The 18010-nt window shown below is 40.1% G+C and overlaps 2 protein-coding genes across 6 annotated transcripts in view; both read left to right on the forward strand.

The window, feature by feature from the left end:
- Positions 1 to 18010, forward strand: part of LOC124643716 (synaptotagmin-7) — a 649264-nt gene that overhangs the window by 341775 nt on the left and 289479 nt on the right. The window lies entirely within an intron of this gene.
- LOC124643715 lies at positions 7774 to 10335 on the forward strand. Of its 4 annotated transcripts, none has more exons than XR_006985976.1 (3): positions 7774 to 9461; positions 9538 to 9767; positions 10159 to 10300. XR_006985976.1 is itself a non-coding variant. In XM_047182759.1 (3 exons), the coding sequence occupies exons 1-3, from the start codon at positions 8121 to 8123 to the stop codon at positions 10189 to 10191; spliced, it is 1791 nt and encodes a 596-aa protein (XP_047038715.1). In that variant the 5' UTR covers positions 7774 to 8120; the 3' UTR covers positions 10192 to 10335. The 4 variants fall into 4 exon arrangements, 3 of the variants coding, with proteins under 3 accessions (XP_047038715.1, XP_047038714.1, XP_047038717.1); XM_047182759.1 differs by adding an exon at positions 9975 to 10085 and having other exon boundaries at positions 7774 to 9767; positions 10159 to 10335; XM_047182758.1 differs by having other exon boundaries at positions 7774 to 10085; positions 10159 to 10335.

Here is an 18010-nt window from a genome sequence, read left to right on the forward strand (position 1 = left end):
CAAACAAACAAATTCTTCAGCTTCATAATATTGTTCTATGCCACAAAAAACTTCTTGTAGGATAACCTTCACTTTTGTAGTCTGTCTGCATTATTATGAATCATCATCATCGGCCTTTTTATCGTATCATTGCTGGGCTGCGGCCTCCTCTCATACAGAGAAGGATAGAGCGTCAATCACCACGCTTGCTCAATGCGGGTTGCTGATTTCAGACTTTATAGTCCAGGTTTCCTCGAGATGTTTTCCTAATTGTTCAATTAATTAAAAGTTAAGGGAGTGAATGAAATCCTAATAGGTGCGTGAATATAACCTGTATTTTATAATATAGCTAGCTTTTGCCTGCGACTTTGCCCGCGTAGAGTTTGGTTATATCGCGTTTCCAAGAGAATTCTTCAAAAGTCCGGGGTAAAACCTACCCTATGTTTTTTCTCAAGTTCAAGTCTATCTCTGTACCAAATTTTATTAAAATCAGTCCAGTCGTCTAGACGTGATAGCGTAACAGACAGACAAACAGACAGACAGAGTTACTTTCGCATTTATAATTATTAGTAGAAATGTTTTTCTAATTATTCAATTAATTAAGGGAAAAGCGAGAGAATGAAATCCTAAGTGCGTGAATATAACCCGTATTTTTTAATACAAATAATTCCATGTTAAAATATTTTCTCTCTCCACTAAGAGATAAAATGTCGCGTTCTCAAGAGGCTTCACCTTTTACGTTACATTTCAACTGACTGCGGCTGTTTGGGCACATACCTCACCTTAGCTTACATAAGAAACACATTTATAATGTACTCTAGGTATTCCCCGCGGTTTTACCGTTAACGCGAAGAAAAGACGGGATAAAAAGTAGCATATGTCACTCTTTTCTCAGGCTCTATGAGCACACAAAATTACGTCTATATAGGTGCAATAGTATAGACGTAAAAATTGTTATAGATAAATAGACAAACAGAGTTAGTTTTGCCTTTAAAATATTAAGTAAGGATGTTCTAGATGTAGAAATCCCTAGCATTTTAACTAGCAAAGGTATTGTCATAAACAATGTGAGAATTTTATAATCTGACCAGCAGTTCCTGAGATTACGTTCGATAGCACGTTCAAACAAATTCTTCATCTTCAATTTATACCATATCTATACAAACACATAAAATAAAGAGGAAGCATTTATTTGTTAGTGTGTGATAAAATAAAGAGGAAGCATTTATTTGTTCATGTGTAAAAAAAAACATTTCCCATACTTTTTTATGCGTAGTTAGATAATAAACCTGGTTCCCAGACTGCCTGCAGCACATACATTATATAGCAGCTACGTACATAAGCAAGACAGAAGTTCGCGAAAGTAGTTAGTTATTTAAATGTGTCGGGTAACATTACGTACGCTTACAACCTGGCATAACGACGCTAGGGCGATTTCAGACTGGCACTTTATGCGTGCGTTTAAGCTCGTTGGTCTGTATTTTAACCTGACACGAACATTTAAATATTCTAGCGCGTTTTTTAAATGGTAGTAGGGAGTTGTAAAGGCTTATTTACACAAGCAAACCTACATACTTATTATTACTAAACACACTGCAGATTAAACTGTCTGGTTACTAAACTGGGACTAAACTAGGACTAAACTGGTTGACAGTTAATTTTAGGTAGTCGCTCCGTGTAAAACATTGGTACTCAGCATCCAGTTAAACTGAAAGCCGACCATGGTTGTAAAAAGGGTAGACACATGAAGGACTGATTTGTGAGCCCGATCATACTATCAGCCAACTAATGGTTTTCACTCTGCGCCTGGCTCAACGCGTGCCTATTAACGCTGACGCAAGTTTTCAAACGCTCGTGTAACATCACCCTTACAACATGGCGGAACGACTTTCGCTCTAATAATAATGTAGTATGTTAGTCACGTAGTTCTAGTTACGTTTTAGAGAAATTCTCATCTTCCATAACAGATGTTATATGTAATTTAACCCTAGCTGAGGAAACTACTTCACGGGAATGAAAAACTTGTTTTATGTCCTTTTTTATGTAAAGCGATCTTCATATTTAATCATCTGCCTAGCCTTTTCCGAACTATGTTGGGGTCTGCTTCCAGTCTTATCTGAGTACCAGTGTGCCACATGAAGGGACTGCCTATCTGACTTCCTTGACTAAAGACATTGAAATGTACTAATAGTTCCTGGGCAGTCCAATAACCCTTGGTAAGACTGGTTGTCAGCCTTTTTGGTTTCTAACTAGCAGTTTCCTGGGCAACCCGATACTTCTTGTTAAGATTAGATGTCAGACTTTCTGGCTTCTGACTACCCGTAACGACTACCAAAGATGATCATATGACAGCCGGGATCAACCAATCTAACATATGCCTTCTGAAACACGGACAAACTCGTTATTACAAGATGGTCGTCCGCCCCCCTACTAACCCCCTACTACTACGCCAAGCATTGCTTCAAAGTCAAGATGAAATGTTTTTATTTCAAACAGGGCTTGGAGACTCTTATAAAACGTCACACTAGTTGGTCCCGTTCCAATAAGTTGGTCTCTTGGAGAAGACTCGGCAAGAAACTCCATAGACACTCTGTTTAAGAAGGGAGTTAACTTCCTTAACCCAATTACTTGGACGACCTTTTAACCCTGGTAACACTGGTTGTCAGACTTCAGCCTACTCCTTCTCTTTGCCAAAAATGTCAGCTGGGACCCACCAATTTATCGTGCCTTTTGAAACATACACACTTGTAATGACGAGATGGTTACCCATCCAAAGACTGAGTCTGCCAGGCGCTGCTTAACCTTATGATCGGTACCATAAAATACTATACAAACAACACAAAACCTCCTAACAGTTATGCAAAGCAATATCCTCGTGTACTATTAATTGCATTTCGCAATAAAAGCTTGACCCAAATCGATGTACATGCTCGAAGTAAACAACTCAGTTTCGGGACATTCGCTGTAAATGGGTCGAGTGCTTATTGGTCAGTTATGTCTGTACCATGGAGAACAAAATGACTAGCGGAGATGTCATAACGGAAAATCGCCTAAGAAAGTAGCACGCCAAAAAAGTAGTAGTAGCCAGTTAATCTGACACCAGTCTAACCAAGGGTTGATCGGGTAACTGGGTTGAGGATATCAGATAGGTAGTCGCTTCTTATAAAACACTGGTACTCAGCTGCATCCGGTTAGATTGGAAGCCGACCCCAACATAGCTGGGAAAGGGTTCGGGAGATGATAAAAGTAGCGCGCTAAAATACGGGTGGGAGAGAAACGAGGAACGCTCTTATACGCCTTCTTTGGACCCTACCATTTTTTGTAATACCAAAAAACGTTGACATATTATATGTCTCTAAGAACCCGAACGCCTCGGTATAGTTATCGGCACGAATCTTGAGCTCTGACCTACATCTGCCCAGAAGTGATTTATTAGCAAAGAACCAATCCCGAGTGACGGCTATGACGCGATGCACTGCGGACCAATCACCGCCTTACCCCGCCCCGCGCTTCACTTCACACCACAAAAGGGACCCAATAAATTACTTCTGCGCAGGTGAAGGTTAGAGCTCAAGGTTCGTGCCGATAACCATAACTGATCGATTTTGTCATGCTTACCGTATGTATTTGACCTAGCAGAAGGCGCCTGACCTACCTGCATTATGGCATCTCCGCTCATCTTTCCTTACTCCGTGGTAGGTACCCTTAGGATATGTGACGTCACTGTGACGTCATCGAGACACTTAAAGTTGTTGATGTTGTGTTGTAAGTACATGTTTTGCAATTTAAGTGAACCTTGTTGCTCGAAATAAATGTTTTAAATAAAATAGAGAGACGGAATGTTACAAGGTTATGCTTAGAATAATAAGGATTTTTTGACGCTTTGCATTAGTTACTTATTTAATGTGAATATTTAAAAAAATATTTCACAATGAATTATATCACATACCTACAAATTAAAGTAGAAAATATCTTATTTAAACAAATATTTTTAGAGAGTTTTGTAAAATTCTGTTGGGAAACCAGACTTTTCTCGGATATAGACCATATTTAATTGATCAAATAACCTCTCTCTCTCTCTCACTGGTGATGCAGCGTGAGGGAGTGTCAGACTCTTGCCGACCCAAACCCACCATGTTCCTTCTAGAGCCCTTTATGTACCAGAGCCGCGGTAACTAGCGCGAACAATCCCATTTGCAGCTGATCCCATGAGCATCCGTTTTGTGTTCAAAATTAATTCGCATCATCCACTTTACATATCTATATTGTAGGTACGAAATTCAACCGTTTAAGCTGTCACTGTAGTCTATGTTGATACCGAGAATATCCCGTTCCATTTGAACCGTGGTCAAATTTAACCGAAGGTTCAACGGTGCGAACCGCTTGCGGTCACCGACCCCTTTCGTGGTAATTTCAAAATGAGAAATTCTGCTGCTGGAATATTGGTAGCTAACTACTTGGATTTCGATGCAGCGGTTTGTTTGTGAATTTCCTGAAAACTGAAAATGATATCGCTTGTAGATTTCAGAAATTATATTAGGTAGTTTGCTGGTTTTACTAGGAATAGCACTGGTAACAACAAGGACAGTTCGGGGAATTAATTAGTAATTTATAATCTAGCTCAGTTGAATAATACCTTTTTTAATTAAACTTAAATAATAAATAAATAATGTCGGGACATCTTTTCATACACGGTCGGTTAGCCCCATGGTAAGTTATTAATTAACTTGTGTTATGGGTGCTAACACAACTGATAAACTGCATATTATATACATATTAATAAATAAATACATATTGTAACACCCAGACCACGGTCAACAAGCATCACATCACACAAATGCCGACCGAACCGGGAATCGAACCCGGGACCTCAGGTCCGGCAGTCCGGCATGGTAACCATTGCGCCATCGAGGTCGTCACTTATATCCATTGTTTTATTTTAATTGAATTCTAATAACATCCCGTTGCTGCCAAATTACTATTTCTAAGTAATCGTTTCTCGCGGTTTCACCCGCTTCAGTAGCGTTAATTAAAATCTTTCAGTGGACGAATAGAATATAGCTGCTCTCATATTGTACATACAACACTTTAAAATAATGTGTCTTTTTATCAGTAAAATAATTTTCAAAATCGTTTCAGTAGATCCATATATGACTCTCCATAAAGTCATGAACTTTAAATAAACTAGGATCACAATATTTTACTTAATAGGTAAATCTTTTTAAACATATATAAAATTCCAAACATTAAAGCCATCTAAAACCCACTATAGGAGGATAGCACAAAATTAAACGACAGTCGTAGATAAAGTGTTTACCAACGTCTACAAAATGCACAATTCGTAATTACAGATCTATAGTACCTCCCCATTATTCCTGAACGTTGTTTGCACAAGACAGTCGGTCCCATGGAGAACAAAATGACTAGCGGAGATGTCATAACGTAAAATCTCCTAAGAAAGTAGCGCGACAACATGCGGGTGCGAGGGGGACGAGGAACATTACTAGCTCCACTTAAATGGAATCCACCCATTATTTTCAAAATAAAATCATCAATCAATCAACACTAATCTTTGACTGCTTTTGATTTGACTAGGAACCCGAACGACTCGTTAGTTCTAGTAACTGATGACGCCGACTGTGTGTTGCTTGACCTGACTGTCAGAATCGCTGTCAATCGTCACAGATCCCCTAGAAATACGTAAAGAGAGTTGCTACCTAATTGCTACCATCTTCCATTAATTCCATTTCATTCCAACCATTCTGATCAGGATGGCTGTCACGTTTTCCAGTTGCGAAGAAACGGAAGAAACGTTTTTTACCACCAAGAGTTTCTACCTAATTGCTACCTTCCAGCACAACATTTTTGACCACATCGATTGCACAGATAAAAAGATATTAATAAATTGATTTTTTTGTGCCTCCCGAAATAAATTAGCAAGATGGTATTTGACCCACTTTCCTTCTTTAAGGTATCTCCGCTATCTTTCCTTCCTCCGTGGCTGGTCCAATTTTGGTTAAACCGTGTTTAGCAGACGGTGCTGGCTGCGGTCAGAACCCGTTTAGTCTGAGTGAAGGATTAAGTACGTACCTTTGTTTGGAGATACGGACAATTTCGTACTGTGATTGTCTGCTTAAATTACAGGTAGGTAATTGAAGGGGTTTATTTTTAGGGTAAACAGGTGTAAGTATGCACCTATATTATTTTTGGAGGTTTATTTTTGTGTCTGAGTGTGAGACCAAAATAATCGAGACTCGAGTTCATTTGTATTTAGAATATAATCAAGATTTTGTTCACAATTTATTCCGGATTTCCGTGAAAACAACTTCCTGCACTTGGATGAAGTAGATCAGGTTCAGCCGTTTTAGCGTGAAATTGTGATAAATAAACTCACACTCGCAATTATAATTTTAATAACGACTACGTAACTTCTGTCAGCGGTTTCAACCACACCCCCCTACTCTATTTCTTTTATTTTTATTTATTTATTTGGTTTATCAACAGATGTTACAGCAATACAAACATAAAATAATACACAATGGATCTTAGTTCTACTGCACATCCAATTACAGATAAACACAACATTCACATTTTATTTTGCAAAGCACACTAATTTTACAATTCAAAAAGACCTAAAGTAAACTATATTATATAACCTATACTGTGTTAGTTTTACGGATAAATGTTACCAGTGTTTCTGTGTGGATATCATTGAGGTCGCTATATGCATTAACTAATTTACACATCCGTGGAATAGGGGAGTTAGTACCAAACTTAGTTCGTCGGAAAGGGGGAACTAAAGGAGTAATCGGCTTCCTTGGTAGTCTACGTGGGACTCGAAGGGAGAATTTACTTAGGAGTTTAGGGCAGTCAATTTTATTCCTTAATAGTTTGAAGATAAACCTTAGGTCTAGGGTATCTCTCCGTTTTTCGAGGGACTTCATTTTGAAAAATTCTAACTTATAGTTATATGACTTCCTTTTAATGTTTTTCCCCTTTGAAAATCCGAGGTAATTTAAAAATCTTTTTTGTACTCGCTCTATTCTAAGGGAATGAACAGCAAAGTGAGGACGCCAGGCAGTACTGCAGTATTCCAGAACGCTGCGTACCAAAGTGCAGTAAAGTAATATTTTCGTTTCCGATTTCTGGAATAGTTTGCTGTTTCGAATCACGAATCCTAAAGCGCGCAGACTTTTTTTTATAATTCCGTCGATATGTGGTACAAATGTCAACTTACTGTCTAATGTAATACCTAGATCTTTGATACAGTTGGTTTCCGCTAGCGGGGTGTTACCTATGATGTATGTTGTATCAATGTTACGCAGTTTCCGGCTAAACTTGATGTGCACACACTTTTCACAATTCAACTGCATTTGGTTTTGGGAACACCATTCGGATAGTCTATCCAAATCCTCTTGCAATAAGGCAGCATCTCGTGGGGATATCACTGCCCTTACAATTTTCATATCATCCGCAAATAAAAAAGGAGTGGTATTTTGGAAGCATGTAGTGATATCATTTATGAATATATTGAACAGAATAGGACCCAGATGCGACCCCTGCGGGACACCCGATGCAATAGCGTAACGGGCTGAGCGGAAACCGTTAATAACAACATAAAATTCTCGATCACTCAGGTAAGTTTCGAACCACTTCAGAAGTACGCCATGAACACCGTACATGGAAAGCTTTTCTATTAGAATTTTATGGGAAACTTTGTCGAATGCCTTGCTGAAGTCCGTATACACAGCGTCTACCTGAATACCAGTGTCCACCGCTTCAGATAATAATTCTATATATGTGGGAATGAATGTCGAGTGGAATGGAACGTGACAGAATATGAGGGAGGCGTGAGCGAGTGAGCGAAGGAGTGAGAGAGAGGGACTGAATGAACGGTGTTAGAGGCAACCACGCGGTACTGAGTGTAACGAACGAGCCAAAGTTGTTGAAATAAAAGTTGTAATAAGTGTTTAAAACGGGATTTTATTTCAAAGTCATCGATCCCCGGCACGAAGAGAGCTACAGATTTTGGGGGCTCGTCCGGGATCGATCAACGACGAATTTCCACGAAGTTTTCTACGACGCACCGGCCGGCGCGACGCGGCGGCCATTAAATTTGAATTACGAAGTTACGGAGCACGATGGAATCGAAATCAACGACGATTACGACTGCAGCGGCGCCGGTGGCGTTCGGGCTCACAGAGGGGCTCATCGAGAAGTTCAGCGGAGACGACAAATCTTACTCGTCGAGTAAGTGGGCTCAAGACATCGAGGATAACGCTGAGATATTTCAGTGGACGCCGCAACAAACTTTGATCGTAGCTCGCCGGTCACTCACCGGGACGGCTGAGCTATGGTTAAAATCCGAGAAGGCATTCAAAACCTACGGCGATCTCAAGGCTGCGCTTGTGAAGGAATTTCCAGACACCGCGAACGTCAAGGAAATGCACGAGCTAATGGCGGCACGCAAGAAATTAAAAGGCGAGACGTATTATCAGTACATGTTGCATATGAAAGAGCTAGCGCGGCGTGCGAAATTTCCCGACTACATCGCGATACAGTACATCGTGGATGGCATCGACGATTACGAGAGCAATAAGGTGATTCTGTACGGCGTGACCACGTTTCCAGCATTGAAGGAAAAGCTGGCTTTCTATGAGAAAATGAAGTCCAAAACCAGGGAGCGAGAAAAGAGAACCGAGAGGTTAAAAGGTCATGCGAGGTCGGCGGAGGCGTCCTCGGCAGCATCGGGATCGGCGAGGCGGTGCTATAGCTGTGGTGACATGGGACATGAAGCGGGTGTGTGTAAAAACGGATTGAAGTGTTTTGGGTGTAATCAGTTCGGTCACATTCGTAACCAGTGTCCCGTAAATCCGATGAGATCTACGGCTACAGCATCGGCATCGGGTCATTCAGGCGCCAAGATGGCGGGCGCAGGCGGCAGCGGCGCTCACGGCGGCCGAGGAGGCGGGGCTTCCGGTTCCGGGGAGGCCGGAAAGTTGGGACCCAAGCGACCCGCGGCTATGTTCGGAACGGTGAACGAAGTAAGCGGAAACGAGGCTGTCCGCGCGGTCATAGACAATGAAACGTCACTGACATTGACAGATGTCAACACTGTAAATGTGACAGCTACGAGTTACGAAGATCGAAACGTTAACATCACGCATGTAAACAAATGTGTTCGGAAGCCGGTAAAAGACATTAAAATTAATAATACAGTTTTAAATGCTCTCGTAGATTCAGGTAGTGATGTGAACCTATTATCTTTGTTGTATTTACCTATGTTGAACGCCGAAGTGGCGAGTGAAACGTTAACGATGTCTGGATTAGGCCGTAGTGAAATACAATCAAGGGGCAGCGTCTCTGTTGGACTTGAGATTGATAATCAGTGTTTTAATGGTGTAGTTTTTCATTTAGTTCCACCAGAGGTGATGCCCTACGACGTAATAATAGGTCAAGAGTTCCTGGGTCGTGTTACTGTGGTAATGAATGAAGGGGGTATTAGGTTTTTTCCCATTGGTTGTTGTGAATGGGTTGGTCAAATTGATTGTTTTCCAGGATGTGTAGCAGTCAATGTTGATCACATTCAAGATCCAGCAGTAAGGAGTGAGGTTATGCAATGTGTTGAGGAGTATAAGCCATTGTATAAGGAAGAGGCCCCGATCCAACTTCAAATTGTATTGAAGGATGACATCCCAGTGCGACAGCGACCCAGACGACTGTCACTTATGGAGCAACAGGTAGTGGAAGATCAAATCGAGGAATGGCTTGATAAAGGCATCGTGAGGGTGAGTTTCTCAGATTACTCCAGTCCTTTAGTGCTGGTAAAGAAGAAAGATGGTTCGACTAGGGTCTGTGTGGACTATAGGCAGGTCAACAAGAAAATAGTTAAGGATGAATTTCCACTTCCCGTAATCCATGATCTGATTGACAAATTGCAGGAAGCTAAGGTATTCAGTGTACTTGATTTGAAAAGTGGGTTCTTTCATTTGAAGGTCAGCGAGGAGTCTATTAAGTACACATCATTTGTCACTCACCACGGGCAGTTTGAATTTCTCCGTGCCCCGTTTGGTTTGTCCACCTGTCCCAAAACTTTTATGAGATTTGTGAGTATAATCTTTAGAAATTTGATTTCCCAAGGAGTGTTAATCATATTTATCGATGACATTATAATTCCAGCCTTGGATGAAGTTCAGGCTGTATCGAGGTTGAAGCAAGTGCTAGAAGTCGCAGCACATTATGGCTTGGAGATTAATTGGAAAAAGGCGAACCTACTGCAGCGTGAAGTTGAGTACTTGGGCCACAGGGTGAAGGATGGAGAAGTACGGCCGAGTACAGATAAGGTGGATGCAGTCATAAGGTACCCTGAGCCAAGAACCCTCAAGCACTTGCACAGTTTTGTTGGATTGACAAGCTATTTCAGGAAGTACATTGAAAATTATGCTTCTGTGGCGAAGCCATTGACTGATTTATTAAAGACTAGCTGTTGCCCGCAACTTCGTCTGCGTGGGCAATATAGAATAGTCAAAATACTACTTATCCCGTAGGTGCATTCTTTCACGTGACAGTATAATTAGGATTAGCACTTAGCAGTCGCATAGATTCATTGATCAAGGTTGTGTTGTGGATGTGACCATTTATCTAAACAAAAGAAGTAAAGTTTGTGACGTTGTGAATATCTCTGGATCTAGTCAGCCAATTTGGAAAATTATTACGTATGGTGCGTAAGTAATTTTCACAGGAAACAGCTATAATCTATGTCTATATGCTTTGAGTCTGACAAAGCTGTCATTTGTACATTTTCTGCAGCTGCTGCGACTAATCAGAAGCCAGAAAGTCTGTCAGTCTTACCATGGATATCGTCTTGTGTAGTTGACTGGATTGAAGATAGGTAGATAGGTAGTCGCTCCAAGCAAAATATTGGTACTCGAACAGAGTCGGTGACTGGAAGCCAACACCAACATAGTTGGGGAATAGCTGGATGGATGATAAAATGAGTCATCATCATCAGCAGGCGCATAGGGTAGGATAGTTTCACTACTGGGGAGAAACACTTGATGACGGGGATTTTCTGTGCACTTACTCACTATGGTAAGGCTGACCCCACATTAGGCATGCGTGATCCTCGGGCGAGTGAGTGTCGCGAGCGCGCTGCGTGAACGTCGCGTTTTGTTGCCCTGCGGCATGTGTGAAGAGTGCAAGCGACGCGCTCGCGGCGAGCACGCGGCGCTCGAGTTGCGTTCTTACCCCTTCGCCCGCTATCCCCGCCGCCCGCTAAACGCCTTAGCAGTTAAACGTCAAGGAGAGCGGCGCGTGCGCGGAGCGAGCGCGCTGCAAATGCCGCAGGGCAGCAAAACGCGACGCTCACGCAACGCGCTCGCGACGCACGCGCGGCGCCCGCGCTACTCACACGCCCGAGGATCGCGCACGCCTAATGTGGTGGCCTAAGCCGGGACTCCACCGAAATGTTTGCATGAGTTCACGAATAGGCAAAATGTACGTATCTGTGCGAGTCCACTTCATGTGTTCGTACTTGAAACCTGCAGTTTTGCCAAGATTTTCAAAATGTACGCTCGCAATTTGCCATTTCTTGGTGGAGCCAGCAAATCAAAAGAAACATAAGTGTTGTATACTGTGCGTCACTACCGCACACCGGGAAAATTTCGCTATTGCGGAGGACGTTTATATACCATATTTTGTGTCACACGTAAACAGGACGACAGTAAGTATCCACCGAAACACTTTCAAAGATCTGATGAACAAACAAATCAGACCTGACTTGGTCACCTGGGGCCAATCAGAGCTCTATGAAGCGATCATACGGTTTGGCTCCTACTGTTATTGTGGTTTCTGAAAATTTATTCACCTCATTCAACGATGAATGTAATTCTGATGGTACTATTAAGAACACTTGCTTAGCGCAGAAGCTGACGTCAGCAGGTCAAGTCTTTTGACTTCTCGAATAGGATACCATTGATTTTTGTGCAATGCACACCTGCAATGCATTCTGGATTAGGATAGGATATAGGTGGATAGGATTTGCAACAGAGAACAATTCTGTCTTTGTGATTAAATGACATCAAACGTAGTTTTATATAAAAGGTGTTTTTTTAGACTTGGCTCGGGCCTTACTGAGACTGTTCGTAATCGTGAACAGTGTATTTGCGATCAGAAGTTGAAAGTAAACATGTCTCTGGTATGCGGCGCGTAATTTGTACGTTTTCAGATGCATAAAGCATTTTACGTGTGTATGGTATTAAATCGAGAAAGCTCCCATTTCTTGTCTGCACTTTGTATCTGGGCTTGTTTTTAAAGCTACAAAATCCAAACATTACCTACCTCACGCTTAGCAGCGCTTGCGAGAGATAGATCCTCATTTCTTCTAGGATTAAGTTTACATATTTTGCATCAGAAAAAATAATTAAGGTCTACTTAATACTACTCACCCAAAGTAATTTGTTTTAAGGCCACCACATTAGTGGAAGATAAGCTAAACTATGTTTATGAAAAAATCCTGATATGAACTCAATCTGTAACTTTAAATGATAATTAATTGTTCCACTAAAGTCATCATTTTTGACATAATGTTCAAAAAATAATTTAGATGGCACCGTTTTAAATTTGGCCGTGAACCATTAATTTTCCTTTCATCAAGGTAATAATTATAGTTGGATTTTGATGTGGCACGGCAAACTGACAAACACTATTGAAATGTCTATCGAAAAATTACACTTTGTGTTAAAATATGGTGAATTACGGAAAATACACAACTCCATCTGTTGAAATAATAATCCTCTATAAAGAATGTATGGTAATATTGTCATTTACCACCTCGCTCCTTTGACAAATTGATGATGTATTTTATTTACCGCAGATGGAGCTACTTTAACCTTGGCTAAACAAAATTTTCATATTTTTTTTTTCTTCCGATGTTACTTATAAAGGTGTGATTTTCTGTGTAAAGATTAATAATAGGCCGATCAACTAATATAAGTACAACATTCAAATGTACAGTTTTGACAAATAGATTGCGTGTCGTAATATTTTACATCTTGAATTCACAAAATTAATCATATCTTTTGATAGAGTGAATCGATTTCGATGAAACAAAAACTAAGTAATACCCCAAGTTACGTAGAGTTTTTGTATATAAGCATTATCTGCATTTAATTCGTAGATTTTACGTGAATCGCGAACAAACAAACAGATAAACAGACAAACAGACAAAAATGACAAAAATGATGGAAATGGGTTCTGTTAGTTATCCTTTAAAATGCTGGCTATTTTTTTTGTCAATTTCTTCAATGTACAAAAATTACTTTTCTACAGATTTATTATATGTATAGATTTTGTGTCACACGTAGACAGGACGACAGTAAGTATCCACCGAAACACTTTCAAAGATCTGATGAACGTCAAATCAGACCTGACTTGGTCACCTGGGGCCAATCAGAGCTCTATGAAGCGATAATACGCTTTGGCTCCTACTGTTATTGTGGTTTCTGAAAATTTATTCACCTCATTCAACGATGAATGTAATTCTGATGGTACTATTAAGAACACTTGCTTAGCGCAGAAGCTGACGTTGGCAGGTCAACTCTTTTGACTTCTCGAATAGGATACCATTGGTTTTTGTGCAATGCACACCTGCAATGCATTCTGAATTAGGATAGGATATAGGTGGATAGGATTTGCAACAGAGAACAATTCTGTCTTTGTGATTAAATGACATCAAACGTAGTTTTATATAAAAGGTGTTTTTTAGGGTTTTTTGACTTGGCTCGGGTCTTACTGAGACTGTTCGTAATCGTGCATGCATCGTAAGCATGTCTCTGGTATGCGGCGCGTAATTTGTACGTTTTCAGACACATAAAGCATTTTACGTGTGTATGGTATTAAATAGAGAGAGCTCCCATTTCTTATCTGCACTTTGTATCTGGGCTTGTTTTTAAAGCTACAGAATCCTACATTACCAACCTCACGCTTAGCAGCGCTTGCGAGAGATAGATCCTCATTTCTTCTAGGATTAAGTTTACATATTTTGCATCAGAAAAAATAATTAAGGTCTACTTAATACTACTCACTCAAAGTAATTTGTTTTAAGGCCACCACATTAGGCGATTATCACACTGCCCCGCATGATGCAGCGTAGTGCGTGGATGCGTTTTTTCCGTTGTATGGAAATATCTCCGTTTGTATGGAAAACACGCATAGTCCAACACACTGAAAATGCATCCACGCGCGTTCATGCGGATCACGCACATACATGCGGAGAAACACGCACCCCCGCGCGTAGGTGCGGGGCGAGACGCAAGGTATGGCACACTGAATCCCGCAATGCCGCGCGTGATTTTGAATGGGCGTGACGTGTATATTTGAAAATGGAAATCGCTGTGCGTGAATTTACAAAACGCACCTACGCGCGTGAGTGCGTGAAAAACCCGCACGATGATGCAGATCTGCACTCCCGCAGGAACGCGCGTAGGTGCGTCGACACGCAAGATGCAGCGTGATGCGGGGCAGTGTGAAGATCACCTTAGTGGAAGATAAGCTAAACTATGTTTATGAAAAAATCCTGATATAAACTCCATCTGTAACTTTAAATGATAATTAATTGTTCCACTAAAGTCGTCATTTTTGACATAATGTTCAAAAAATAATTTAGATGGCACCGTTTTAAATTTGGCTGAGAACTATTAATTTTCTTTTCATCAAGGTAATAATTATAGTTGGATTTTGAAGTGGCACGGCAAACTGACAAACACTATTGGAATGTCTATCGAAAAATTACACTACGTGTTAAAATATGGTGAATTACGGAAAATACACAACTCCATCTGTTGAAATAATAATCCTCTATAAAGAATGTATGGTAATATTGTCATTTACCACCTCGCTCCTTCCTTTGACAAAGGACAATGGGCACAAATATATGGGACCTGGTATACCCCACCAATAGGAATGTCATATATACCATTGGATAGGTCTTTTTATGTAGAACAATATTTACTATGACAGCTTCGTTGAAATGTTTGTCCGTTCTGAGATATAGATCAAAAACTGTGCAAAAGTTAGAACTAAGTAATCTATTGATAACTCAAGTTTTTAAAGGAAAATCTAAGTACTATCAAGTGTAAGTCTTGTAAGTGCTACCTGCTGTGCCCGTTAGGGTCCATAATTGTTACTATTAGGTATGTAGCATTTCAACCTTTTATAACGGACAAACAATAGAACACAAAGCTGTCATTGTAAATATTGTTCCAATTAAAAAGACCTATCCAACGATATATATGACTTTGCTATTGGTGCGGTTTCTCATTACGCCCAAAATCCAGTTGATACAATAAAAGGTTGAAATGCTACATAATAGTAACAATTATGGACCCTAACGGGCACAGCAGGTAGCACTTACAAGACTTACACTTGGTAGTACTTAGATTTTCCTTTAAAAACTTGAGTTATCAATAGATTACTTAGTTCTAACTTTTGCACAGTTTTTGATCTATATCTCAGAACGGACAAACATTTCAGCAAAGCTGTCATAGTAAATGTTGTTCTACATAAAAAGGCCTATCCAATGATATATATGACATTGCTATTGGTGGGGTATACCAATCTGCCCATTGTCCTTTGATGTATTTTATTTACCACAGACAGATGGAGCTACTTTAACCTTGGCTAAACAAAATTTTCATATTTTTTTTTTCTTACGAAGTTACTTATAAAGGTGTGATTTTCTGTGTAAAGATTAATAATAGGCCGATCAACTAATAAAAGTACAACATTCAAATGTACAGTTTTGACAAATAGATTGCGTGTCGTAATATTTTACATCTTGAATTCACAAAATTAATCATATCTTTTGATAGAGTGAATCGATTTCGATGAAACAAAAACTAAGTAATACCCCAAGTTACGTAGAATTTTTATGTATAAGCATTGTCTGCATTTAATTCGTAGATTTTACGTGAATCCCGAACAAACAAACAGATAAACAGACAAACAGACAAAAATGACAAAAATGATGGAAATGGGTTCTGTTAGTTATCCTTTAACATGCTGGCTATTTTTTTTGTCAATTTCTTCAATGTACAAAAATTACTTTTCTACAGATTTATTATATGTATAGAAGAATACAGAGTTCATATTTGAGGATAAGGAAAGAAAAGCTTTTGAGACACTGAAGAATAAATTAGCTAGCGGACCTGTTCTGAAGATTTTCAATCCGAAGTTGAAGACTGAATTGCACACCGATGCCTCAGGTGTAGCATTGGCTGCAATACTCATGCAACACCATCCAGGGTCAGGCTTACACCCAGTACATTACATGAGTAAGAAGACAACTGACATTCAGAGCCGGTACTCAAGCTACGAATTGGAAGCACTAGCCATCATAGAAGGTATCAGGAAGTTCAGGCACTACCTTTATGGTATTCCATTTAAAATAGTCACAGACTGTAAGGCTTTTGAATTAACACTTAAGAAGAAAGACTTGTCAGCCAAGGTAGCCAGGTGGGTCCTCATGCTCAGTGAATATGATTTCGAAGTGGAGCACAGAGCGGGCTCCAGGATGCAGCATGCAGATGCTTTGAGCCGCATACCAACAGTGGCAGTGGTTACTACTCTGCAGGAGAGTTTACGCCAAGCACAAGATCAAGATGATGGCATAAAAGCCATAAAGGAAATTTTGAGAGGAGGAAGTCCATACGACGATTATTGGTTAGAAAATGGTGTGTTGTATAAGACTGAGCAGAAGCTGTTTGTAGTGCCAAGAAGTTTGGAGAAAGAAATTATTAACAGAGTACACAGCAAAGGTCACTTTGGAAAGTCTAAGATGAAAGAGTTACTGAATAAGGAATATTACATTAGAGATGTGGACAAGAAGATGCAGGATTTTTTATTGAGTTGCATTCCTTGCCTACTAGCAACAAGGAAGGAAGGAAAACAGGAAGGATTCTTGAATCCGATAGAGAAAGAAGGTGTTCCATTTGATACCCTGCATTTAGACCATATTGGTCCACTTACAGAGACAAGAAAGCAATACAACTACATACTCACGGTGATAGATGGGTTTACGAAGTTCGTATGGCTGTTTCCCACGAAAACTACTTCATCATCAGAGACATTAAGGAAAATTCAGATTCATCAGCAAATATTTGGGAACCCCCGGCGGTTCATAACAGACCGGGGAACGGCATTTACAAGTAATGAGTTTAAGAGTTATTGTGAAGAAGAAAAGATATCTCATGTAAAGATTACTACTGGTGTGCCACGTGGTAATGGCCAAGTGGAGAGAGTACATCGAATACTTATTCCAGTTTTAACAAAACTATGTTTGGAGAATCCTGCAGTATGGTACAAGCATGTAAGCAAAGTGCAGAGGGCACTCAACTCTACTTTCCAGAGAAGCATAAACACAACACCATTTGAACTACTGATGGGAGTAAAAATGAAGGGTAAGGAAGATTTGGAAATTCTACAACTATTACAGGAAGAAAATACACTACAATATGATGAAAATAGAGAGAAGATAAGGCAGCAAGCCAAAGAACAGATTCTAAAGATACAAGAGGAAAATAAAAAACAATATGATAGAAAGAGAAAGGAAAGTTCAAAGTATAAGGAAGGTGATTTAGTGGCGATTAAAAGAACACAGTTCGGTCCAGGGTTGAAGCTGAAACCTAAATACCTAGGCCCTTATAGAGTGGTGAAATGCAAGCGTAAGGATCGCTATGACGTAGAGAAACTTGATAGTTCTGTAGAGGGTCCCCAGCGTTCATCCAGTTCAGCTGACCAAATGAAGAGATGGCCTCAACACGGTGACGCCGAGATGCTGGAGGAGTAGCAGTCACCTTACTCCGCAGGTTATTATTGCAGTTCTTATTTCAGGAGGGGTTAACTTTCGTTCATTATCACAGTGCCATGGCGTAGGGCTATCTGTACCAGAGTATTTACTATGTTATTTTTCTATGTAAAACTAAACATTTTGTTTTCTAAATAGCCCGGTCAAAATAGACATTTGAAATAACAA

The sequence above is a fragment of the Helicoverpa zea genome, chromosome 28 (assembly GCF_022581195.2).
Source record: "Helicoverpa zea isolate HzStark_Cry1AcR chromosome 28, ilHelZeax1.1, whole genome shotgun sequence".
Taxonomy (NCBI): Eukaryota; Metazoa; Arthropoda; class Insecta; order Lepidoptera; family Noctuidae; genus Helicoverpa; species Helicoverpa zea.

What these genes read in the sequence shown, in the direction of transcription:
- LOC124643715 (XM_047182758.1), top strand. Translation starts at nt 8,121, where the DNA reads ATGGAATCGAAATCAACGACGATTACGACTGCAGCGGCGCCGGTGGCG. An exon ending in CCAAAACTTTTATGAGATTT is followed by an intron (nt 10,086 to 10,158) that starts GTGAGTATAATC and finishes TTATAATTCCAG; the next exon opens with CCTTGGATGAAGTTCAGGCT.